The 26,271-nt window shown below is 50.5% G+C and overlaps 1 protein-coding gene across 2 annotated transcripts in view; it reads right to left on the bottom strand.

Moving 5' to 3' along the window:
* The window catches only part of KCNB1 (potassium voltage-gated channel subfamily B member 1), a 107,699-nt gene extending 81,753 nt beyond the window's left edge, over positions 1-25,946 (bottom strand). The window contains exons 1-2 of one of the 2 annotated variants that reach the window (XM_049868913.1): positions 25,124-25,946; positions 23,176-23,909 (exon numbers count right to left, since the gene is read on the bottom strand). In XM_049868913.1, the coding sequence (XP_049724870.1) occupies positions 23,176-23,742 (567 nt within the window). In that variant the 5' untranslated portion in view covers positions 23,743-23,909; positions 25,124-25,946. Of the gene's footprint in view, positions 1-23,175; positions 24,030-25,123 lie in introns of those variants that run through there. The other variant, XM_049868914.1, reaches the window with a different exon arrangement.
* Between the last annotated feature and the right edge of the window lie 325 nt (positions 25,947-26,271).

Raw genomic sequence — 26,271 nt, 5'->3', positions numbered from 1 at the left:
ATGTCCTCAGTACCCAAAACAGTGCCTGGCACGTGGTAAGCACTCAATAAATATCTTGTCACTGAATAGGTACAGCTGGAGGAGCCAAGACTCACAGAGGGGTGTGACTTGCCCAAGGTCACATGGCACCTTAACACCATTGAGCCCACCATTTTCTCCCTGTTGGGTTCACCCTCTCTGCCTCCTGCCCTGAGCCAGCCAAAAGAGCTGGGAGCCCCCGAGGCGCTTTCAAAAGGCCACGTTAATGGTGAGCTGGCATGGATCCTCTCCCAACTTCATTAAGCTGTCCAAGGTCAGCGCGGAAGACTGCCAGGCTTGACCTCAGAAAACGCCAGCCGAAAGGAAACAAGGGCCAGCTTGCCAGAGCTTTCGCACTGGGCATGGGGAGGCTTCCTGGCAGAGAGGGCGGGCGGGCGGGCGGGAGGGAAGACCAGGCCAGCCTTTAAAAGCCCTTTGCGAACAAACACTTGGACATGGCCCACTTTCACCATCGCCCTCGTTGAGTCAGCAGAAAAGACAAAACTATTCAGCTCAGCAGGGAGAGAGAGGAGTGGCCTGGAATCTGTGCCTGTGGGGATGGGGTCAGTGAGAGCTCACTCTGAAGACTGAGGGGACTAGGGAGGTAGGTGGAGATGCTGGGGAGGGGGCAGACGCCTGAGACTGAGGTTACTTTCAGATGCCAATCTCTAGCACTTTTGCCTGGGTGTGCATTTTGAATACACCAATCATTCCCCCTCTCAACTGTCCCTACAAGCAGAGCCTGAGATGCGGATTCTATGCACCTGACTGACTGAGGAAGTGCCTTTAAGGAGAAGGGAGAGAGGGAAGTAGGACAGGGCAGGAAGGAGCTAAGCAAGGATGTGGTCTCAGCAGGAGGGGAGCTTCGGCCTGACCCCACAGGGGGCTCTGGATCTTGAATTGCACCACAGAGTTGATCTCACCTTAAAGTAAGAGGGCTGAAAGGTTGGTGGCTCGAACCCACCCAGAAGCTCCACAGAAGAAAGACCTGGCAATCTGTTTCCATAAAGATTGCAGCCAAGGAAACCCGATGGAACACAGTTCTACTCTGCAATGTATGGGGTCTCCATGAATTGGAATCAACTTGACAGCAATGCGTCTGGTTTCTGGTTTGGAGTATCTATACACCTGGCTCAGTCAGCCACTGGCTGCAGGCTGCTTGAGGGGAACGGCTGCAGGTTGGAATCTCCCAGGCAGTCGGCGCCCATTGGCCAATGGCAGTTGTAAGAAGGGGGCAGGTGTGAGATGGGGGTCGGCTGTAAGCAATTAGCTGCTAGTTTTTTTTTACTCACAGTAGTAAGGAGCCCTGGTGGCACCACGATTAAGTATCCGGCTGCTAACCGAAAGGCTGGCTCTTTAAGTCTATGCAGAGGCTTCGTTCTGAGGCAGAAACACCTGGCCATCTGCTCCCTAAGGATCACAGCCTAGAAAACCCTATAGAGCACTTCTACTCTGTCACACGGGGTCCCTACGAGTTGAAAATCAACTCGACAGCACCTAACAGCAATAACAACAACACTCACAATACTCAAGGGACAGGCGCCCCAGCCCATAAATAGGATGTGGGTGAAGCACCACAGCACCCACCAAATGGCTGCCCCTTTAATTCATCACTACGTGAATCTCCCCACCTTAGGGCCAACCTCAGAAGAAAGGAGAGGCAACAAAATTAACCTGAGATTAGGTTTCCACGGCCCTCACTGCAGCCATTGATGCAAAAGAAGTCCCGTGTCTGAGAAACAAAATGGCACTGCTCACACGCCTGAGTTTGCAGAGTGCACGATGTACCCATTACATTTGCAGAGCTTTGGAATCTTCGAGACACTGAGGGTAGAACTTCAGCATCTTCTCTTTCGGACCCTCTGAGCTGCTATGCTCCCTGGGGAGGCCTCACTAAGGAGAGACAGGATGGGACCCAGGCCAGGCAGATGAAATTACAAGGTGAAGAAAGACAAGGCGACCTGGCCAGTCCTCTGGGGAGACCCCGGGACAGGCCGTGGGAGGATGCTGAGACCTGATCTCAAAAGAAAGTGGAGTGAGGGGGGAGGCACCTTGGGGAAGGTGAGGGCCTGGCCTGCAGCCCTGACCCCAGCTGTGGAAGGCACCGGACCCTTCAACCCTGAGCAAGGCCAAGGCCAGGTCGCACCCCACATTCCCCCATGCCAAGCTAAAAGCCCCCTCACCTGGGCACAGTACTCTACCGGAGCAAAATATCTGTTACTTCAGCATTTTTGAGGTAGGTGAGTGAGGGGCTAAATTTTACACATGAGGACTTTTACGTGGCTTATGTTGACACTAAGGCAACACAAGCCCAGACAATATTCTCTGAGGACTGCTTTGCGTAAGCATCAACTGAGAGCCTTGTTAGGAATGCAGATTCCTGGGCTGTCCCTGAAGACTTTAATTTTGTGGTCTGGAGAATGAACCTGGGGATGTGAATTCTGCCGGGGGCATGAGAACTCTGACCTAGGCCTTAGGTTTGAGGTTAAGGAGCCCATGCCTGCTTCCCTTCGAGAAGACTCACAGGGTGGACATGGCTTTGAAGATCACACAGCTCAGCTCTGTGCCCCCATGATGCAGATGAGGAACCTGAAGACCAGAGAGGCTGAGTGACTTGCCCGAGGCTGCACAGCTGGCAAGCAGCAGAGTTGGGTCTGGCACAGTGGATGGACAGAAAGGTAACACCTTGTTCAAGTAACAAGCAACTAGACCCCAGGGAGTGGCGGTAGGATCAGAGAGGATGATAAATTTCATTCTGGAATCTAATCCTTCTGGACTTGGGAGACGGAGGGCATTTTCCTCCCATCCAAGAGTGTTCAGTTATCCTCCCCAGACTCCTGCCCAGTTAATTCCTTGGAGAAGTGGGAATCTTCTATCCATGAGACACCGAGCCCCCCAGTGAGCCCATTCCTGTGGCCCCATCGCCTTGCTGAACCCCGTGTGCACCAACATGGGACCCATAGCACCCACACTCAGTGAACGGAAATATGGATTTCTCAACCTTGGCTGTACAATGGAATCACCTGGGCCACTTTGAGAAATGCCAATTCCTGGGTCCCACCCCAAGAGACTGATTTAACTGCTCTGAGGGCTAGGTGTTAGGGCTTCTCAAAGATCCTCAAATGATACTGGTTTAATTAAACACGGATGAGACTTCAACTCGTGTTGATTCACAGAATGAGAAAGTGATGTTGTTGATGTCATCGAGTTGATTCCAACTCATAGTGACCCCAGGGGAGAGTAGAACCACCCCACAGGGTCTTCTTGGCTGAAATCTTTATGGGAGCAGATCACCAGGTCTTTCTTTCATGGAGTGGCTGGTGGGTTCGAACCATTGACCTTTCCGTTAGCAGCCGAGTGCTTAACCACTGCTCCACCAGGGCTCCTTTGAGAAGGTGTTATCCTTCCAGTTCTCCTTCAAACCTTCACACTCCCTTAAGGGGAAAGACCCAGCTTGAAGCTACTCAAACTTTGACACCTTTCTAGCTCAGGTATGTCTTACTTTTAACTCAAAGAGGGCAGGTGTCAGGCTTCAGCATCTAGCTGGAATTTCATGACATGATTTATGGAAAATGGTACCAAGTCTTCACAATATTAAATTTCTTTTTAAAACAACTTGATTGAAGTAAACTAAATGAATTAATTTAAAGAAGACTATTAAGCAAAACATATTTTGGCTATCTCCCCAGGACCCAGGGGTAGACTGTGACCCATCATGGCTTCTGTCTACCCTTGGCCACAGGGACAGGCTTAGAGACAAGCACATGACCCAAGTCTGTCCAGTTGAAGCCAATCCTGGGACTTTGGATGGAAGGTTCAGGAAAGAGGGCCTCTTCTTTCTGCTGGCCTTGATGCCAAGAGGAGGACGTTTAGAGGAAATGTCAGCTCAGAGAGGAGAAGTGACCTGTCTGAGACCACAGGCACAAAGTGGTGGAGCTAGGATTTGGGCCCATGGCTAACTTACCCCAAAGGTAGCGTACTTCTGACTAAATCTCCAAAAAACCAGTTGCCGTTGAGCTGACTCCCTGACTCATGGCGACCCCATGTGTGTTAGAGTAGAACTGTTCTCCATAGGGTTTCCAATGGCTGATTCTTTGGAAGCAGATCACCAGACATTTCTTCCAAGACACTTCCAGGTAGACTGAAACCTCCAACATTAAGATACAACTATGGACCCCTTTGGGTCCAGAGCAAAAGAGAAAGAAGGAAATCAAAGACTCAGAGAAGAAACTAGTCTACAGGACTAACAGTCTACATGAACCACGGCCTCATCTACCCTGAGACCAGAAGAACTAGATGGCACCTAGCTACTACCAATGACTGCTCTGATTAGGGCCACAACATATGGACCCTGGCAGAATAGGAGAAAATTGTGAGACTTACTGGACTTGGTGAGACTAGAGGACTCTCCGAGACTATTGCCCTGAGATACTCCATACACCTTGAACTGAAACTACCCGCTGAGATCACCTTCTAGCTAAATAACAGATTGGCTCATAAAATAAAGAATATTACCAGTGATTACTGCACACCTTTTAAAAATCATCTATATAAGACCAAATGGTCAACAATTACTCTAAAGCAAAGATGAAAGGGGAAGGGGACAGGGAAACCTAATTACTGGAAAGGAAACATCCAGAATGGAAGGAACGAGAATGTTGACACATTGTGAAAAATGTAACCAATGTTACTGAACAATTTGTGTAGTAATTGTTAAATGGGAACCTAATTTGCCGTGCAAACTTTCACCGAAAACACAATAAAATATTATTTAAAGACAAAAAAACCTCCAACATTTCAGTTAGCAGCCAACTGTGTTAACCATTTTCACCACCCAGGGACTCTAACCAAACCACATGTCTGGTGAATTCACCTGAATTCTTCCCTTTAAAACCTCGTTGCAACCTTCTGTGTTCTAGATCTAAAGTCTTTTTATGTGGGGTTTGCTCAAGTAAAGTTCAATTAAAAAAAAAAAAAAAAACCTACTGTCGTCGAGTCAATTCTGACTCATAGCGACCCTATAGAACAGAGTAGAACTGCCCCATAGAGTTTCCAAGGAGTGCCTGGTGGATTCGAACTGCCAACCTTTTGTTTAGCAGCTGTAACACTTAACCACTACGCCACCAGGGTTTCCAGTTCAATGATAGCACCCTATAAAATATAACCCAAGTAACGACAACAACAAACTGTTGCTGTTGAGTTGATCCTCACTCATAGTGACCCTACAAGACCAAGTAGAACTGCCCCATAGAGTTTCCAAGGAGCAGTTGGTGGATTTGAACTGCCGACCTTTTGGTTAGTAGCCATAGCTCTTAACCATCGTGCCACCAAGGCTCTATAACCCAAGTACATACCTTTAAAAAGCTATAAAAGACACGAATTCTCATTCAACGCATTCTGAGCACCTGAAAAGATATTCAGCTGTTTGTAAAGAACTTGGTGCCCTTGTTCCTTTCCGGGGATGATAAAACTTTCTTGATTGGGGTTCTTCTAGCTGGACATTTCAGACTATCTCACCCACTCACCACCAAAAGGAGTGTGAGTTTTGCTTTCTGCCAACTTCGGCTGCAATCTGAATCCATTCACTCGACGATATTTGATGGTGGGCTTACACGGAGGCTGGCAGAGTGCTGGGGGCAGGAGAGACAGATGACTACTACAGACGAAGTGCTACCATCAAGGAGCTCACAGTCTAGACAGGCAGGCGGGTGGTGGTCAAATAATCACATAAACCCGCGTGAAATTTCAGTGGGGACGTGAGTGGCACATGGAACTTTGAAAACCCATAACTGGGGGATTTGACCTAGTCAAAGAAATCCGGGAAGACTTCCCAGAGGAGAAGGCATTTGATCTGGGAGCTTCAGAATGAGCAGGCAACTAGTGGATGAAGGAGAGAAGAAAAGCAATCTAGGCAGAGGGAACAGCATGTACAAAGGCCCAAGGCAAGACGGGGTTTGGTTAGTATGAGATGGGTGCGGCTGGACACAGGTTGCCAGGAGATCATGGTGGGAGGTGAAGTCAGAGAAATGAGAGGCCGGCCACATGGAGCCTTGCAGGCATGGGGAGATTCATCCCTCTCCTCTGGCCCTGGTCTCCAACAAAACAAACTGAAACCCCTCACCTTTCTCCACCTCCCTCTCTTCATAAACGTGTTTTTTTAAATTCAAAGAGGTAAGTGGCCAGATCAGGATTTTGGGAGTCATCCTGAGAGGACTGAGTAGCTGCGGAGATGTTAATGCCTCTCTCTACCACCGCTTCCCCTCACCCCCACCCCAAAACTCTGTACCGGAAGGGTGGGTGGGATTGGTGGTGAGCTCTGTATGGAATGATTTTGGAGCTTGGAAAACTAAGACCATATCTGAAGGACCAATGTTCATTTATTCATTTATTCAACAAATATTTATTTATTTAGCACCTACTGTACGTCAAGTGGAAACCCTGGTGGCTTAGTGGTTAAGTGCTATGGCACCTAACCAAAAGGTCAGCAGTTTGAATCTACCAGGCGCTCCTTGGAAACTCTATGGGGTGGTTCTACTCTGTCCTATAGGGTCACTGTGAGTTCGATCAACTTGATGACAACTGGTTTTGTTTTTGGACGTGCCAAGTGTAGAGTCCCTGGGTGACACAAACAGTTAAGCACTTGACTACTAACTGAAAGGTTGGTGGTTCAAATCCACCCAGAAGTGCCTTGGAAAAAAGGTCTGGTTATCTATTTCCGAAAGGTTGGAATTCTGCCTATTGAAAACCCTATAGAGCATAGTTTTACTCTGTAGCACATGGGGTCGCCATGAGTTAGAACTGACTCAAAAGCAACAGGTTTGGGTTTTTTTTTTTGGTATATGCCAGGCAGTTTTAGGTATTGGGCATAGAGCTTACAATGTAGTGGAACAAGACAGACAAGAGCCAATTAACCGAATATACTAGGTGGTGAAAAGTGCTATGAAAAGAATAAAGCATGGTAAAGGGAGGGAGTGTGAAGGTGGGGAAGACTGTGTTATAACCACTGACGAGAGACTGTAAGCCAGCCCAGCATTCTGCCAACCTCCAGACTGCTGAATGCCTACTATTTACGCCATTGTCAACTGAGCTGAAAGATGATTTTTCAGCCCCTCTCCACCCCACAATTAATGAGACTCCCCCCACCCACTGGCACCAAGAGTGCATTTGTAAAGACCGCAGTGGCCAGAGAACTCACCCACTTTCCCACATGTCGCTGCCAGCCACGCATCTCCCGGCTGGGTAGCCACAAACCCTTGGCACTGGGTTCTGACCCTCGTCTTCTAACACCACTTGCCTTTCTCAGGATAATAGGGTGGTGAGATCATCCAGGTGCCCCCCCTCCCTGGGGTTTCATTGGGCTGCTTCCCTGGGCCCACTCCAAGTCAGCCAGCAGCCGGTGAGAAAAAACCAAAACCAAACTTGTTGCCGTTGAGTGGATTCCAACTCCTAATGACCCCATAGGACAGAGTAGCACTGCCCCGTCAGGTTTCCAAGGTTGTAATCTTTACAGAGGCAACTGCCACATCTTTCTCCTGAGGAGCAGCTGATGGGTTCGAACCACTGACCTTTTGGTTAGCAGCCCAGCACTTAACCACTGTGCCACCAGGGCTCCTCCCAGAGAGAAGTGGCTTTAAATAGAGTTGATAATGGCCTCGAGGGTCTCTGGCAGGGGTGAGGCAGGGGTAAGGCAGGGGTAGTGCAGGGTGAGGTAGGGGTGGGCAGGGGTAGGAGAGGGGAGCCCTGCTTCAGCCACCTTCCTGAGGATCACAACACTCTACCAACACAGGTCGAGTGGATGGGTGTCAGAAACAGTGAGAGAAAGAGGCATAAATACCAGCACCCTGCTCGCTAAATGTACGTTTGGGAACCTTCCGTGGTTGGTATTTCTGCACGGACTCCTCCAAGAGAATGGGGATGAAGCATTAATGACACAGCAAAGGGATAAGACTCACAATGAAACCAGTTCGGAACAAGAGTTCCTGCTCTAAACACCAGTTCTGAATGTGACGTCCAGAATTCCGATCCTGAACACCCCCCAAGTCTTCTGACCCTGACCCTTGGAATTCTGACTCTGCACATGAGTTCCAACCCGGAACATCAGCCTTCTGACCTTGCAAGCTAGAGTTGCAGCCATGGAGAGTGATGCTCTGACCACGTACTTGTCCACCTATGGATCTGAGGATCCTAACCATGGATGGTAGACTTCCAACCTCAAACCCCAGTGTCACAACCTTGAATGTCGGGGCTCCAACATCAAACACCACAGCAGTGACCTTGAGGTGCTGAATTCTGACCTTGAACACCAGAATTTCAACCCTGGGCAGCCTAATCTCTATGGAATATTGCTGAACACCCAAGCTTTCCAGCCTGAATCGCTCTCCAAGGATAAAAAGTCAATTCTACACTACCAACTCTTCCGCAGGCCCACGTTCCCTACAGATAAGCCAAATTTTCAAATGATGATGATGATGAAAATAACAGGACAAATAAACACCAGCTTACGGTTGGTACCCCAGCAACGCACCTCATGTGCAGCCACCACCCATCTGTCAGTTTGTGTGTTGCTATGATGCTGGACAGATTTCAGTGGAGCTTCCGGACTAAGACAGACTAGGAGAAAAGGCCTGGTGATCTACTTCCAAAAAATCAGCCACTGAAAACCCTGTGGACCACAGTTCTACTCTGACACACATGGGATAGCCATGCACTGGAAGAGACTTGAGGGCAATTGGCTTGGTTTTGTGTGTGTGTGTGTGTGTGTGTTAGCACCTGGCCAGGCAACAGCTGCCTTGATTTTTGGAGCAGGTTCCACACGTTCAAATACCCGCCATCTTGGATTGTGCTGAATCCCAGGAGTAAGGTGAGGGGGGCTGTTATTTTTGTTGCCTAAGTTCCACCCTTCCACACTCCTGCCCTTTCTGGTGAGAAGGACTCGGAGGCAAGAAACATCCCCCCTCCCAATTCTAGCCATTCAAAGGTGGCTCAGTGGTAGAATTCTCCCCTTCCATGCGGAAGACCCAGGTTTGATCCCCAGCTAATGCACCTCCTGTGTGGCCACAATCTGTCGGTGGAGGCTTGTGTGTTGTGATCATGCTGAACAGGTTTCAGGGAGCTTCTAGAGTAAGATGGGTTAGGAAGAGAGGCCTGGCGATATACTTCTGAAAACCACCGAATGAAAACCCGATGAATCATACCCAATGCACAACGGATCATGGGGATGGCGTAGGACTGGGTAGTGTTTTGTCCTGTTGTGCAAGGGGTCTCCATGAGGTAGAAAATTCGACGAAAGCTAACAAAAACACTAGATACACAATTGCTTCCTAAGCAGCCAGCATGGTGCCTGACCTATTATAACATGCAATAAATTTTGTTGAACAAATAGCAGTGGCCTTGAAACAGCACCTCAAGATACGCACATAACCCACCTAAAGGTAGAAGGACCAGAGAAGCCTAGAAATGAAGCCAACTTTGAAACCAAAACTATGGTCCCAGGAATATGAGAGAATGACTGAATCAAATTACAGCTACTACCATATTTCAAGGAACAAAAAAGACATGCAACTATACCCATGGCCCATAGCAGATAAAGAAAACTGATCCTTTTGAGAGGCTGTGGGAATTCCAAACAAGCGATAAGCAAATGGAAGGCTTGTTCAACATTATCCTATTTTCCATCTTTCTTTTTGCTTCTGAAGTGCCCCTGGCAGGGAGAACATGGCTGTCTCCTTGGTAAAACTGGGTCCACGAGGGCTCCGAGAAGAAGGGTTGGCCAAGGTCAAGGGCCCTAAGGCTCAGGCAGGCCCCAGGAAGACGTGGGGATGGGCCCCAGGTAGCAATTAGTGATATATGACTGTTTATTTTTAGCAGCTGTTTGATTCCAGTTCCATTACCGAGTGGAAGTGAGTGGTGGTGTGGAATCGGCAAATACAACGTTATTCTCCCAAAGGTGGTGTCCACCTGCCAAGCCACCAGGGGCAATTAGGACCGAGATCAGTCTTGCAACAGAGCAAAAATGAAGCAGCCAGGGTGCACAGAACACCTTAAGTGTCTAATTTAATTGTATCCTCACTGTGAACTGAGGGCAAGAGGCCGCCTCCTTCTGGAAGTGTGGGGATGGTAGTGGGCTGGAAGAGACAAGGAAGGTGGGAGGAGGTGGGGGACTATGCCTGGGAGACCCTTGCCTTGTAAGGAACTCTTCCAATCTGTCGTCACAAGATCACATAAGTCTGCTCATTCATTCCTCAACAAACTTACTGACACTTCACTGCAATAATGATAATAATGGTGAACACATCCTGCATGTTTGTGGAGGGCGAGGCACTGCTCTGGGCGTCCCAGCTGGAATTCTAACAACCACCCAGGGAATTGGGTACTGTTATTTCTCAAAATTGTTGTTATTTTTAGGTGCCATCGAGTCGATTCCAACTCATAGTGACCTGTGACAGCACAGAACTGCCCCATAGGGTTTTCTAGGCTGTAATTTTCATGGGAGCAGATCACCAGGTCTTTCTCCCATGGAGTCGCTGGGTAGGTTTGAGCTGCCAACCCTTCCGTTAGCAGCCAAGGGTGCTTAAAGGTTAAGCCACCAGGGCTCCTTTCCCCAAATTCTGGATCAGGAAATTGAAGCCCGGAGAAGCTAAGTCATTCCCCCAAGGGCATACAGCTTGAACGTGGCTGAGCTGAGATTTGAACCCAGGCAGCCAGGCTGCAGAGCCGTACTCTGAAGCATTCCCATCTCTGTGGGCCAGGCCTGGAATTTGCAGAACAATCCACAAACTAACCTGCACAATGTTTTGTGCAAAGAAGGTATAAATATTGGGTTTCTGGAGCACAGTACAGGGAGCAGCCAACCCTGCCTGAAGAAGGCTTCACAGAGGAGGTGGTGGGGAAGCTGGCCCTTGGAGGGGATGAGAGGTTCTGGGGCAGAGAAGAGGAGGAAGGGGGTCCAAGCAGAGGAACCAGTGTGGGCAAAGGGGTGGAGGATGGAGTATTGGGAGAACGGAGAAAGGTGAGTGTAGGGGTATCAGAGGGTGTCCTAGAGACGGGGTGCGCAGGAGAAGTTGGAAAGGAGGGCTGGGGCCTTGAAGGCCAGGTAAAGATGTCAGGATTTCATCCTGGGGACAGTGAGAACCATGGACAAGTTTTTGGAAGGGGATGGATGATTGACATGAACAGAGTACATTTGGGAAAGACAACTCTGGGTGCCCTAAGGAGAAGGGGCCAGAGGGGGAAGGCTGGAGGTAGGGAGGCCAATGTGGAGGCTCAGGGGCTCAGAGGAAAGGCCAAAGTACTGCCAATGACCAGAAGGTCACTCCTCTGATTTCACCTCCCGTCACTCTCCAACTGGCTCCCACCTTGAGTTTTTCTTGAGTGCCCCAGCCATGCTTCTGCCCCAGGGCCTTAGCATATGCTGTGCTCTTTTCTCCACCTGGAACACTCTTCTCCCAAAGGCTTGCTCGCCTCCCTCCCTCACTTAATTGGTGCTTAATTGGTGCCTCCTAGGTGGGGGCACTCCTCCCCCTTCCCTGCTGATCTCTCTCCATAGCACCCACCCATCACCAGCCGCCATCGTACACAGTTATTCGATTTTGTCATTTTGTCCATAAATAGTTCGGTATGTGTCTCTAAAAGATAAAGATTTTGAAAACAGAATCACAGTGGGATTGTGACACCTAAAAATGCCATGAATTCCTCAGTCACATCAACTGTCCTGTCGGTATTCACCTCCCCTGATTGTCTCATGATTTCTTTTTCACGGTTGCTTTGCACCAGTCAGAATCTGTACTTACTTTTCAAATGGTCTCACTCTCTCCCTTATTAGAATAGCAGAGCCAGGAGGGCTGGGAACTATGTTTTGTTCTCTGCTGTATCCCCAGGGCCCAGCATAGTGTAGTTCTCAGAGCCCAGCACACAGTAGGTGCTCAATAAATATCACTGAATGAGTAAACACTGGTCAATCATAAAAGTAACAGCTGATGTTGACCTCATGTGTGTTACAGACTCATTATTGTTAATTTACCACATCACTTCATCTACTTACGACCTCCTTACGAAGAATGAGCTATGATAAGGCCCATTTTATGGATAGGGAAACTGAGTCACCTAGCCCAAGGACTCACAGCTCAAAACATGACAAACCTGCCCAACTCAAGGGCCATATTTTTAAAAATTAGTGCTAGGTAGCAATTGCTGTTATTGTTACAATGTAAAGGGATCAAGTCTATGAGGCTGCCCACTGCTCTGACCATTGGAAGATCCTCAGGACTGCTGGAGCACCCTCCGGATTAATGGGTTTCAATTGTCCTGGAAAACCATTCCCCCAAAAACAAAGTGAGCCTTGGAAAAACTTCCCCCCAAGCCACTGGCCCAGGCCCTACAGGAGGAGGTAGGACCTAGAAGCCACAGAGTCACCAGGGTACACTGGTGACCAGCAGCTGCATTTACAGAAGGGCAGGAAGTCTGTTCTAGGTCTTAGAAGCCATCAAGATCCATGGCCACCAAGAATTTTGGAAAGTGTGTCTTGGACCCAATGTTGAGTCTGCATGTCCCAGACCCGGGAGAAATCCTGAGCAACAGAGACCAAGCCTGGCCCCCAAATGGAGCCCCACTCCATTCAGTCACTATTCAAAAATGTTTATTGAGCACCGACTATGTGCCAAGCTCTTTACTAGGTGCTGGGGACACTGTAGCAGAAAAGGGGGCCAAGGTCCCTGCTGTCACAGGTGAGGCAGGGTGAACAAGTAGACAAACAGGATCATTTCTGAAAGCCATCACTTCTCAGAAGAAATGTAAGTGTGGTGGAGTGAGGGGTGCTTTAGCTGGGTGGTCAGGGAGGGCCTCACAGAGGAGGTGATGCAGAGAACTGAAGGAGGTGAAGGAATGAGCCATGTGTGGTGTGCTGGGAAGACAGTGTGGCTGGAGCCAAGTGAGCAAGGGGCATGATGAGGACCCAGAGGGCAGGGGCCCAGACAGGTAGTATCTTGCAGGCGAAGGTGAGGGGTCTGGGTTTTTACTCTATGCCAGAGTTTCTCAAGCTCTGTGCTGATGACATTTTGGGCTGGATCATTCTTTGTTGTGGAGGACTGTCCTGTGCACTATAGGATGTTTAGCAGCATCCCTGGCCTCTACCCACTAGATTTCAGTAGCACCTGCCCCCCAGTAGTGATGACCACAAACATCCCAGACATTGCCAAATGTCCCCTGGGGCAAAATCGCCTCCTGGTAGGGAACCACTACTCTAGTGCAATGGGAAGGCGGTAGTAGCAGCAGTGTTTAGTGGCCGACGAGTTGATTCCAATTAATGGCGACCCCATGCGTGCAGAGTAGGACTATTCCATATGGTTTTCAAGGCTGTGACCTTTCAAAAGCAGATTGCCAGGTCTGTCTTCTGAGGTACCTCTAGGTTGGTTCAAACCGCCAACCTCCCAGCTAGTATTGGATCACTTAACGGCGTGCACCACCCAGGGACTCCAGGAAGACATTAACCAAAAAACCAAACTCGTTGCTGTCAAGTCATTTCCAACACATAGCAACCCTACAGGACAGAGTAAAACTGCCCCGTAGAGTTTCTAAGGAGCACCTGGTGGATTTGAACCGCCGACCTTTTGGTTAGCAGCCACAGCACTTAACCACTATGCCACCAGGATTTCCAAGGAAGGCATCAGGGGATTTATACCAGGAAGTTGCATGGTCTGATCTACATGTTTAAAGGGGGCCTCTGGCTATTGCGTGGGGAGTGGACATTAGAGAAAAGAGGAAGGGCAGCCACCAGGAGGATGCTACAATATTCTAGGTGAGAGAAGATGGCAGCTTGGATCAGGAGGTGGCAGGGAAGTTGGTGAAAAGTCATTGTATTTGGGATATTTGTAGGTTATGGGCATATGTGCTTTCTGGGTAGCCTCAAACCCCCGGCCTCCAAAAGCAGCCACAACGTCCAGTCCACGTGTTGGGTCTTGGGCCTTGGTCTCCAATTTTGACAGCAGCCTGTATCTAACTTATTAGTGCGCCTGTCCCTTTGGCTGGAGACTCTTCTGATCGCTGACTCCCTTCCCCACTGGGCCCATATTGGAAGCCCAATTCACTTCCAATACAGCTCCCACCCTTATTATCCTAAAACCCACCAGGGTAATAGCAGAGCCCAATGAGTGATCCCTGACCATGTGATTGGGCTAACCCTCAACATCAGAAGTCACAAACTCAACAGCCAGCCCGCAGGGCTGACATTGCAAGTAACAAATGAGGAGTGCTGGCTGTAATGCAATAGGGAGTAGTGGGGACTGAGAGTTCATGTCCCAGCTAAACACGCAGCTGCTACTCAGCTCCAGCTAATTTTTCCCTGGGGCCAGATCTTCTGATTTTTTTTTTTAAAGAAAGGCCAAGAATCCGTTTTTATACATGAAATCTTTAAACTGTCACACCTTGATGATAAAATAATGTAGTAGACCTAGTAAAACACCTCTCCAAGTAACATCTGGTCTGTGGTCCCTGTTTTACAGGCATTACTCTCATTGAATCTTCACAGCAGCTGTGTGAGGAAGAAATAGTGAGCCATTTTATAGCTGGGAAGACTGAGGCACAGAAAGGTTATTAAGCAGCCAGCCCTAAACACATAAGTCACAGCGGGCAGAACCCAGATTTGCACTCAGGTCTGAGGACAACGAAGCATGTGCTCCTGACAACAATGATGCCAGCTAAGTGTGACCTAGAGCTTCATGTGGCTGAGTCCCCCTCTAGACCCTTGGAGGTGACATGGCCTCAATGGGGCCCAAGCTCCCTGTCACCCTCTACAATACCCTTGAGTGATTCTCACTAAATGGCCCCCAGGGACATGTGGCAATGTCTGGCTATCACCACGGGGACAACTGGCATCTAGTGGGAACATGGCCGAAACAGATGAAAGCTAGGCTTTTACAAATGTGTTAGTAATAATGGCAGAAGTTCCAAAGTTTAGGAACAAATTCTTTTTGTCATTAATTAGTATGTATTCTTAGTTATCTCTTGGATAACATCATCCATCCACCCATCCATCCATCCATCCGTCCGTCCATCCGTCCGCCCGTCCGTCCATCCGTCCGCCCGTCCGTCCATCCATCCATCCATCCACTCAGCAAACACTCATCAGTGCCTATCTTAGGGCAGACACTGTTCTAAGCACTGGGGATACAACAGTGAAAGAAACAGACAAAAATCCCTGCCCTTTGAAGCTTACATTCAAGTTGGGGAGAAAGAAAGTAATTGCATAATTAGGTAATTATATGCTGTGCTGGGCAGTGGTACGTGCTAAGGAGGAAAAAAAACAAGAGGGGGGTGGAGAGTTCTAGAGGGTGGTCAGGAAAGGCTTCACAGAAAAGATGACATTTGAGTTGAAACTTGAACAATGTGGGAGTGAGTCTTGTGGATGTCTGCAGGAAGAGTGGTCCAAGCAGAAGGAACAGCAAGTGCAAAGGCCCTGAGGAGGGAGCGTCCCTGGTTGTTTGAGGAACAATTAGAAGAGTAGCTAATGCAGACCGCAGCACCCTCTGTTCCTGGCAAAGTGCTCCACACATGTCAGCTTCTCCAATCCTGTGGCCGTCCTCAATGACTGGGCTTTCCAGCCTCCCTGTTGTTGTTATCTTATCCAGAAGATGAACATGAGACTGACTGAGAATTTTTTCTTTGAAGACAATCCCTGATTAGGGATACAGATGCCTCCTTAGCCCAGAATACAATGCCAGGACAATGAGTAAATGAAGCTCCCCACAAGTTGGGGTTGGTACCCCCGGAAGCCAATCATAAGACAAAAATCCGAGTCAAGCGATTTATGTGGGAAGTGTTCCCAGAAAATGCAGAGGAGTGGGAATGTGAGACAGGGAAGGGAAAGAAGCCAAACAGGTTGTATTATCAAGCAAGTAGCCACTGTGGGCAGTGACTGGAGCTTAATCCCGCTGAGGCACTCTGGGAGACGGTGTGGAACACACATCTCTGAGTTGTTCCCCCCGATGCAGGGGTGAGGCAGCTGCAGTATTTATTCACCTTTTCCCATCAATCAGGTGAGGGATGCCACCAGTGGGATGTTAGCTCCCTGTCATTACTGGACTCCAGTGGCCTGAGAAGGTCTCTAGGTAAAGAGATGCAGGTGCAGTAGCTAGAAACTGGACTTGTGGGTCTGCAGTGGGGAGAGCTAAAAGGATATGGATGGAGCCCTGGCCACTCCTGCTACACCAGGGGCGGGTCCCTGTTCTGCCTCAATTGCTTGTTAACCTTGAGCAAGTTACTTACCCTCACCTTACAAATGAGCATGTATCACCTTTTAATAATGATTTCTTTTTAAAGGAACTTATTTATCTTTTTTTTTTTTGATGAATCAATTTTTTTTTTTTTTGGAACTTACTTATCTTGTAGTATTGTCATGAGAATTAAACGAGATGAAAAAATAATAAATAAGACTTAAGAGTTATCGAGGGCTTTCTATGTGCCAGGCACTGTATTCTAAGTTACTATTGCATGCATTAACTCATTTAATCCTCGTAGCAATTCAATGAGGCAGGCACTGCCCTTACCCCCATTTTATGGATGAAGACACCAAGGCACAGAGAGGTGCAGAATTTTTCCCCAAATCACACGGTTAGTCTGTAGAGGGGCCAAACTTTGAACTTGGGCAATCCGGCTCCCAAGCCAGGGCTCCCATCCATGACACTATCACGTATAGAGAGTACACTAAGTGCTGTGTATGCAACTGGTGCCTAATGCATACCTATTCTCTTCCAGTTAAGTAAGCTTTGGCTACACTGCTCATCTGGCCAGCACTTTCCCTTCCTAAGCATTTGCACATTCCCCAGCCCTTCGTAGCCTCTCAAAAGCTCTGAGAGACCAGCTGCCAAGGTATGATCTGGATCAAGCTTCCTGGAGGAATAGAAAGATCCTTGAACCTTGGTGGGGGCAACGGTGGGGCCAGAAAGGCCTGGGGATGGTCACCACTTGCTGTCATCACCTAAGCAGGTGACTCCACCACCCTGGGTCTCTGGTTACCCTTTATCAAATGGGGATACTGGGTTTATCAAGCAGAACTTCACATGTACCAGCATATTTAGTCCTCCGATAACCCTATCATCAGCATCCGTTATAGATTAGGAAATGGGGGCTACAAGAGGTGAACTGATTTGTCCCAAGTCCAGAGCTAGGAAATGGCAGGGCTGGGATTCAAACCCAAGTCAGTATGACCCACAGCCAGGATTCTGAATCTCTGGCATACTGTGTTCCAGGAATAAAAACAGGCACCCATGATGACCAGCCCGGGGCCAGCAAGAGCCTCTGCCAGACAACCCATAACACTGAAGGGGTCCATAAATTCCAAGTTGGTTCCTCTCAATTTTCTTGATGATAATACATGAGCCTTTCTGGGGCAGGTGAAGGAAGCAGAGGCATCATCACACTAGAGGCATGAAATCTGAAAGGGGTGGCAGTGACCCTACCATCGACAACATTGTAATAAGAGATGCTGTCAACCTGGGGTGTAGCTAGAACAGAGGGATTCAACAATAACACTAATAATCGTGTCGCCATTTATTGAATATTTGCCATGAGCCAAGCCCTGGCCTAAGCTCTTGATGTGGATTATCTCCTAATGGCCCTACACAGTTAGGTCCATTACAATGCCCATTTCCTAGATGAGGAAACTGAGACTCAGAGAAGTAAAGAACTTGCTCAAGGTCACATTCTTGGTTAGTGATGGAGCCAAGAAATGAGCCCATACCTGTTGGACTCCATGGCACAAGTTCTTAATCAAATCTATGGTGGGCAAAAACTGATCACCAGCCCTAAGTAAAGGCCACTCCGGCTTTTGAATATAATAATTCACATTTATAAAGCGCTTTCCATTTGCAAATTATATTCACGTCTGAAATCTCACTGAATTGTCAAAACAGTCCAGAGAAGTGGGCACCATTATTATCCCATTCAGTACATGAGGTCACTGAAGCTCAGAGAGCTCAAATGACCTGTCCAAGATTCTAGAATTAAGAAACGAAAGCTTGGGAACCAGACGAACCTGGGTTCAAATTATGGCTCTGCCATTTTCATTCCTTTGACAAATATTTAAGGAGCACTTAGCTATGGAACCTCAGGCAAGACCCTCTGTTTCCTCTTCACTCATAAAATCTATTCTCTCCCTTAACTGAGAATGCCAGGTACTTGTTTTCTTTCCCAGGCTCCCTTGCAGCTAGGACATAAGCATGTGACCTGATCCTGGCCAATCAGATTTAAAGAGAAGTCTGCTAGGAAGCTTTGGGAAAGGTTATCCTCTCAGAAAAAAATGTGGTGCATAGGAGGAAATGTTCTTCATTGATTGGGCTTCATTGTGTCTACATTTGAAGCCTGGAACTGGGCAGCCATTTCGTGATATGAGGTATCAAGCCTGAGGACCAAGCCACCTGCAAGGGTTGGAGGTGAAGAAACATGAAAAGATTCTGGCATCCTGATGGCATCATTAAACCATTAACTCAACCCAAAACCTTGGAATGTGAGATGAAGCACTTTCCTCCTTATTGAAGCTACTTATGTGTTTTCTATTGTTACCTGCAGCCCAACGCATCCTTAACTGCCATATACCCAATTGGGTTGTTGGAGGGATTTCAATGAGATGTTGTTGTTGTTAGGTGCCGTCGAGTCAGTTCTGACTCATATGACCCTATGTACAACAGAACGAAACCCTGCCCGGTCCTGCGCCATCCTCACAATCGTTACTATGCTTGAGCCCATTATTCAGCCACTGTGTGAATCCATCTCACTGAAGGTCTTCCTCTTTTTTGCCGACCCTCTATTTTACCAAGCACCATGTCCTTCTCCAGGGCCTGATCCCCCCTGATAACATGTCCAAAGTATGTGAGACATAGTCTCACCATCTTTGCTTCTAAGGAGCATTCTGGTTGTACTTCTTCCAGGACAGATTTGTTCGTCCTTTTGGCAGTCCATGGTATATTCAATATTCTTCAACAACACCACAATTCAAAGGCATCAATTCTTCTTCGGTCTTTCTTATTCATTGTCCAGGTTTCACATGCGTATAAGGCCATTGAAAACATCATGGCTTAGGTCAGGCGCACCTTAGTCCTCAAGGTGATGTCTTTGTCTTTGCTTTTTAACACTTTAAAGGGGTCTTTTGCAGCAGATCTGCCCAGTGCAATGCATCCTTTGATTTCTTGACTGCTGCTTCCATGGGTGTTGATTGTGGATCTAAGTAAAATGAAATTCTTGACAATAAATTACCCCTAATCAGTGGCTGGCATAAAAAACAGCAGCTACTGTGGTTTTAACCCTGAGACTGTTCCAGGGAACGCAGACACTCCTGACCTGGCACATCAGTTCCCTCTCTCCTCTACTGAGAGAAGCCCTGTAGGGTTCTCCCAGAAAGCAGAAACCCTGTGGTGGCCCCAGCACCACAACCCTGTCACCCCTCTGGGGCTGACCCCAGCTTCTAAACAAGAAGCAATCATACTGTCTTTCTCTTGATGGATTTTGATTTTTGCTCCCCTGATGGCCAAGCCCAGGGCCTGCGCTTTGCTTTATGTCCATGTTGCCAGAACAGCCCATCAATTATTAACACCATCGTCTCAGCCTCTCCAGTACTGCTGTCAGAAGGAGAGGGTTTTTCTGCAGCCCAGCCCACCAGCCCTAGAGAAAGGACTCTGCTCCTTATCGGTTACAACAGCACGCATCTGTGCCAGGTGCTGAGCTGAGTTTGAACAAACACAATTTCATCATGCCCTGCAAGGTAGGCCTGTTATCTCCATTTTACACGTGGGAGCCTGGGGCTTGGAGAAGTGAGAAACTTGCTTAAGGCCAGAAACGGGTAGGTGTTGCAGCTGGAACCAGAACCTGGGTCTGTCCCTGCTCTTAAACATATGAGATACAGCCATTTCTGAACCTCGCAACCCAGAAAAGACCCTGTGGCCTAGAAGAAACTTCCAAAGGCCTCCCTGTCCTGACAAGCAAGACACCCAAGTTGAGAGGATGATTAGGAATGAGGTGGGTGGAGTGCAAATGACTGAACGAGGCCAGAGGTGCAGGGAACTGGGTCACAGGTGGGCAGTCAGGAAGGAGCGACAGGTCCCCCAAACCATGAGACTCAGTGACTGACGGATGGATTGGTTTATTTATTCATTCCACTTGCCCACCAGGACGGGCGCTGGGAATAGAGCAGTGAATACAATTCACAGCGTTCACATTCTCACGGGGAAGAAAGAGAACAAGACAAAGAAATGAATGTCATTTCAGATGGTGCTTACAGCTTGTGCAGGAAGGATAGCACAAAGCGGCAGAGAATCATGGGAGGGAGGCTATTTTAGGCAGGGCTCCGGGAAGGTCTGCTGAGGAGGAAACATTGGAGTAGGAACCTGAATGAGGAGAAGGGGCTGGCCGTGGGACAATCTGGGCGAGAACATTCCAGGCGGCAGGAACAGCAAGTGCAAAGGCCCTGAGGTGGGATGAACCCTGACCTGTTTGGGGAACAGCAAGGAGGCCAGTGGGACTACAGTCGAGAACCAGAGGAAAGCAAAAGAGATGAGCTCAGAGAGGTCAGGGCGCTGGGTGCTGGAGGGCGTGGTATGCCATAGTGAAAAGTTTGGATTTTATTCTGAGTGTGATGGGAAACCTCTGGAGGATTTTCAGTCACCCTGTTTGCCTGGGACTGAGGGGTGATCCGATTTACATTTTGAAAAGCTCTCTCTGGCTGCTGTACGGAGAATGGATGACACAGAGCAGTAGTGCAAGCAGAAAGACCAGGGAGGGGGCTGTGGCACTTAATCATAATGGAAAGAACAGGTGTTCAAAGTCACACTTGGCTTTGAATTTCTGGAAGCTCCTGTTTGCCTGCTGTGTGACCTTAGGCAAGTCACTTAACCTCTCTGAGCCTCCCAATCGGTGAAAGGAGGGATAGTAACAGAGTGTTGGTATAAGGACTAGTTGTATTGTTACGCTCCTGTGCACACTAGGTGTTTGAAAAGTGGCACTTCAAGATTTCTACATAGAAGGCCAACAAGCCTGACTGCCTCTTCATTTTAGCTCCGGCTGCAGAAAATCCTAGACTGTCCATCTGCCAGGAATGTGAGCCAGCAGCCCCCGCCTGGGATCACAGAGAGGTCATCAAGCTCGTCCCTGCAAGCGGATTAATCTGAGGAGAGGTTGTTTATTCTCAAACAGCGCCTCTTGCAAGCCCAAGCTCCCTGCCTTGCAGCCAGACGCCAAGCCAAACACAACCCCTGGTCTGCTTCTCCTCTGGGAGAGCAAGCCCGCCCCTTCCCTGCCCCTCACTCTCATGTCTTAGGGACAGGGCAGGGAGGAGGGAGAGTCACGTTTGGGGCAAAATGGGGTGCTGGAGGAAGAAAGGGACCAGTGTCAGGGCTGAAAATAGCAAAATAAATCTGTTGATCCTAAGCCGGTTAAGGGTGAGTAACTCTGTCTTAAGAGGAAGGCTTTTTGGACACGAAACCTGGGGCAAGATTGTGGGGCAGAGGGAGCCACAGCTTCAGAAGAGGAAACCAGGCCCAGGAGCTTCAAGGTTCTCTTTGAAGTTGACAGGCAGAAGAGAAAACAGGCGGGGCTTCTCCACCATCCTAAGGGCCACCCCCTTCTGTATCCACTGGTACCTGAGAGCCAGATCTGGGGAAAGAACCTAACAGAGTCCCCTCCACACCTGGACCTGCAGGTGGGACTTCAGTAAAGGGGCCAACAGAACCACAGAGACCCACCCCCCAGTGAGAAGCCAGGCTGCACGGAAGCCAGCTCTCAGCTAATAAATTATGGCTGAATATGCAGGCTTCCTCCTCCCCTTTTCATTTGGCCATAAATACGTTTACTTAAGGACCCCTGGTGGTGCAAACGGTCAAGCGCTTGGTTGCTCACGGAAAGATTGGCGGTTTGAACCCACCCAGCAACTCCGTGGGAGAAAGAACTGGTGATCTGTTCCCATAAAGATCAGCTCTGCTCTGTCGCATGGGGTTGCTATGGGTCGAAATCAACTCCACGGCACCTCACAACAACAGCACATCCCCTCCCTCTCCGCCGCCCCCCCTGCGCTTTCCAGGCCCTGCTCTGAGAGTGAGTTACATTCTCCACATCTTTCCCACCTTGATCTGCCTGAATTTCAACATCAACACTTCTCTGGGTTCCCCCTCAGTCCCCTGCCATAATCTTTTTTCTAGCCCTGGACACACTGTGTTGTCGTTTACTCCCAACACCTAGCACAACAGCTCCCATGTCTCCTAGGCACGCCTGAATGCCAGCCTAACACAGAGAAGGGGTTCACCAACAAATGGCCTCTTCGCCTGGCACACACCCCAAGCCTTTCTCGGCCTCTGACAGTCTCCAACTTTACCCACCACCCCCCCGCCCCAGCCCACCCTGTGTGGACAAACTCATTCCTGCCTCCGACTCCTCCTTAATTTTTCACATTGCCTCATTTTTCCCTTCTATTTTGAAATTTACATCCTTTTCCAACTGCCAAAGCATCTTTGCAAGCTGCATCAAACCATGCTTGGAATAAACTCCCCAAATAAATAACAACTAGGTTGACCCCTCACCCACAAGCATCCACAGCCGGCTGCCTGCACTGTGCAGGCTCACATTCAACCCCTCAGATTTCCTTTGCCTTGTTTTTCTTATGCTAAAACCACCTGACAACATCTCAATGTCCTCCAAGTATATCTGTAAGCCACTTTAACTCCCTTCATGGGGCAAAGTGGGGTTGTAAATACAGGAATATGTACTAAAATTGCAGGATGGCTGCCTCCAGTCTGGGTCTGGGGCTTCACAGGGCACGTTCCATAGAGCAGACCAAACTCTACTCCATCTCAGCAAAGCTTTATTATTCCTCCAGGATCTTTCTTACTTATTTTTCAGTGTCCGTTCTCTTGCCATGGTTTTTATAAGTCTCCATAAATCCTTTTCTCCAACAAAATAGAGGGATAAATTATTGAACAATAAAAGGATGGGCATGACCAATGCCACAGAGGAAGTCTGAGGGAGTTGTTCCTCATCTATAGCGACTCAGCTATAGCTCCTTCGCCCAATTCCTGGTCATCATCTCTGGGAACAAGGCCGCAGTCCTCCAGCCCTGGTTCTCAACCTGGGGACACAGCCAAAGGTCCCAGCCCAGCAGCCCCTGCCCCCAGATCCCAGACTCACCTTGGCAGCCACGGAGGAGTTGGGCTTCTCCAGGAGGTCCCAGAGCTTCTTCCTCTTCTCAGCGCAGCACGTGTTATCGAACTCCTCGCCCTCGCGCTCCCGGAGGGTCTCGGCCTCGCGCTTGAGCTCCTCGTTCATCTGCTCCTTCTTCTGGTGGTAGCGCGCCTGGCAGCAGGACTCCAGGTAGATCTCGTCGATGCCCCAGTAGTCCAACTCCTGGCTGAAGCTGAGCGCGCACATCTCTTCCATCATGTGCAGCCGCCCAGTGCGGTAGAAGTTGAGGATGGAGGTGAAGGCGCCTGGATGGCGGTCGAAGAAGTACTCGTTGTCGTCGAGGCTGTAGTCGTCGCACACCTCAAGCAGCGAGTCGTGCGTGTTGCAGTCTCGGAGCTTGCCCAGCCGCGTGCGGGGCAGGCGGTCCAGGGTGCGCCAGAGCACCTCGTGCGCCAGCCCCCCGACGTTGAGGCGGACGCGCCGCGAGCACGCCTTGCTGCGCACAATCTCCATGGGCTCGGGCGGCAACGAGCTGGTGGAGCGGGAGCCATGCTTAGTCATGCCCGCCGGCATCGCTGGTCCGGCCGCCCCCGCCCCCCCCTGCCCCCCCAGGCCGCTGTCACTCGACGGCAAAGCCGGCCGCCGCGGGGAGGGGGGCAGGGAGCGCTGTGGGCTGCTTGGGGGTGCAGAGGGCCGCGCGGGCACGCGTCACGGTCGTCTTCTCACCTCCATCCCGACGGCTGCGAGGCAGAAAGCGGACGTGGGTCAGCAAACCGGGAACTAGGCGCAGCCCCTCCCCACCTCTCCGCCGGGGGCCCAGCCGGCCTTGACCTTCGCTTGCTAAGCGGCTCAGGGGCTGGAACGGCTGAGCGCTGTCCCTCCCGCCGGTGCTGAAGTCCGCCTGGCCCACCCCATGGATGGAGGGAGGGGGCCGCCCTCTCGGGCGGGACGAGAGCCCGAAGCGGCGCCCCCGGGGTCCCGGAGGCTCCACCCCGCGCTTCCGCAGCCCAAGCCCCACCAGCCGCCCGGGGCGCTGTCCGCCCCATCGAGTGCTGAAACTCGTTTCTCTCTGGGTCTCCCCGTGGTCGAGTCCTTAACCTGGCCCCGCAATGGGGAGAGAGGGGCGCTACAAAGAAAACTTTGCGTTGTTGTTGTTGTTAAGAGTTCCAATCTTTTCCCTCCCCCGCTCCAAGATATTCGGAATTTCAGTGCTGGGACGGGGCGGGGGCGGGGGGAAGGGTGGAGATTTCTTTTTCAGAACCTTAAAAGATCTATGGGGACTAGGGGTGGGGTTTCCACGTGCCCACCTGTCAGAGGTCACAACGAACTGCGTGCACACAACAGCCCCTCTGTCCTGGCCCAACCCCTCTCCCCAAACCACGAAAGCACCTCCTGAGATCGCCCCGGTGACAAGGTGAGCCCCAAGATGCAAAGCAGGCCTTTTCGCGGGGTCCTGCCCCGCCCTCTGCGCCCCCACCCACCGCAGGAGGGGCGCGCACAGTCTTCGGGATCCGTCTGCTCCGTTCCCCCCTAGCTCCTTCCCCGCCCCCTTCTCCTCCTCCTCCTCCTCCTTGCTCCTCTCCTGTGATGGCTTTTTATAACTCCGGGTTCTGCGCCTTTCCCGGGGCTTGGAAGGGAAGGGGTGGGGGAGGTGGGAGGCGGGGAAACAGGCTGTGTTTTCTGGCCATTTCAAAACGTGCCCTCCTCCCGCCGTGCACTGGGGATTTCGAGGGGCACCCCTAAAACCCCCAGCATGTGGGGCACACGCCCTCGACCCTCACTCGGGAACGGAGACCGCGCTCCTCCCCAGGCCCCGGCCCTTGCCCGCCCCCCCCCCCCGCCCCAGCCTGGAGCCGCGGAGCCCTGGTAGACTAACAGGCCGAGCCGCGCCAGGCGAGCCCCCCGCTCGTGTCCCTCTGCGTCCCCGCCGCAGGCCGCGCGCTGCAACACTCACCCCTAGGGCGGCCGCCTCCCGGGGCCAGGGAGCGCGCATCGCCCCGGCCGCCCCGGCGCCCCCGCCCGCAGGCAGCGGCGGTCCCGGGGCCAGGCTGGGCTGGGCCTAAGCCGGCCGGGCAGGAGACGCGCACCGGCTGCAGGCGCCGCGGGGCCGGGGCGCGCTCTCCGAGGCGGAAGCGTGGGGGCGCGGGTGGTAAGACAGCGATCAGGTAGCGCCTCCTCCACCTCGTCCTCCTCCTCCTGCCGCGGCGGTGGCGGCAGTGGCTACCTGGACGAGATCAACAAGTCGGGGCTGAGCTTCGGCTCGGTGCTCGCTGCGATTCTGTCCCGCACTTCGGAGCGCCGGGAGTCGGGCACCCAGGCCGGACGGCGCCACCTGCGGGTCGGAAGCGCACGCGCCGCTTAACTCCTGCCTGCCCGGCGCCGCCCGCTGGTGAGGCTGGGGGTGGCCTGGGGGCTTGGGCGAAGGAGATAACGCCCGGCAGTGCTGCCCTTCCCATCTGGGCTACCTCCACTGCCTACCTCCCATCTTCCTTCCTGCGTCCTGTAAAAACATGGGCCGAGCGCCTACTATGTGCAAAGCACTTTGATAGGCGTTGGCGATACAGCTGTGAACCAAACACAAACATCCGGCCCTCGTGGAGCAGACAGAGACAGATTATAAACAAAAAAGTGCAACACAGAGTATGTCAAACCTGAGGGGAATAAGGGGGGGGGGGGGCGGACTGCAATTTTAAATAACCTTTGTTTTCATTGATCTTCTATCTAGATGCTAAAATCAAAACCTAAAATGAAATTCTAGATTCTAGTGGGGGAAGGCGGAGGATGGGCACATAAACAATATATATGCAATATGCCAGTCGGTAATGACTGCTATAAAGAAAAATAAAGCAAGGTGAGGGGAAGAGAGAGCCAGGGGTGAGCTATTTTATATAGTCATTCATTCATTCATTCATACACGAGTTCAACAGCTGGTTACTGACAGCTTCCTGTGTACCAGGCCCTGTGCCAAGCTCAGGGAAGGTAATGCCCTCCGCTGGTGCTCACTGGCCAGTGGGGAAGGCAGAGTTGATCAAATAATCCCATAAATGCATATAGGAATTTACCTGGAGAGGTGGGCAAGGGCTTCCCTAAGGATGTGATGGA

This window comes from Elephas maximus, chromosome 25, assembly GCF_024166365.1.
Source record: "Elephas maximus indicus isolate mEleMax1 chromosome 25, mEleMax1 primary haplotype, whole genome shotgun sequence".
Classification (NCBI taxonomy): Eukaryota; Metazoa; Chordata; class Mammalia; order Proboscidea; family Elephantidae; genus Elephas; species Elephas maximus.
Note: the sequence above shows the minus strand (reverse complement) of the source record. Positions and strands in the feature narration are given on the sequence as shown.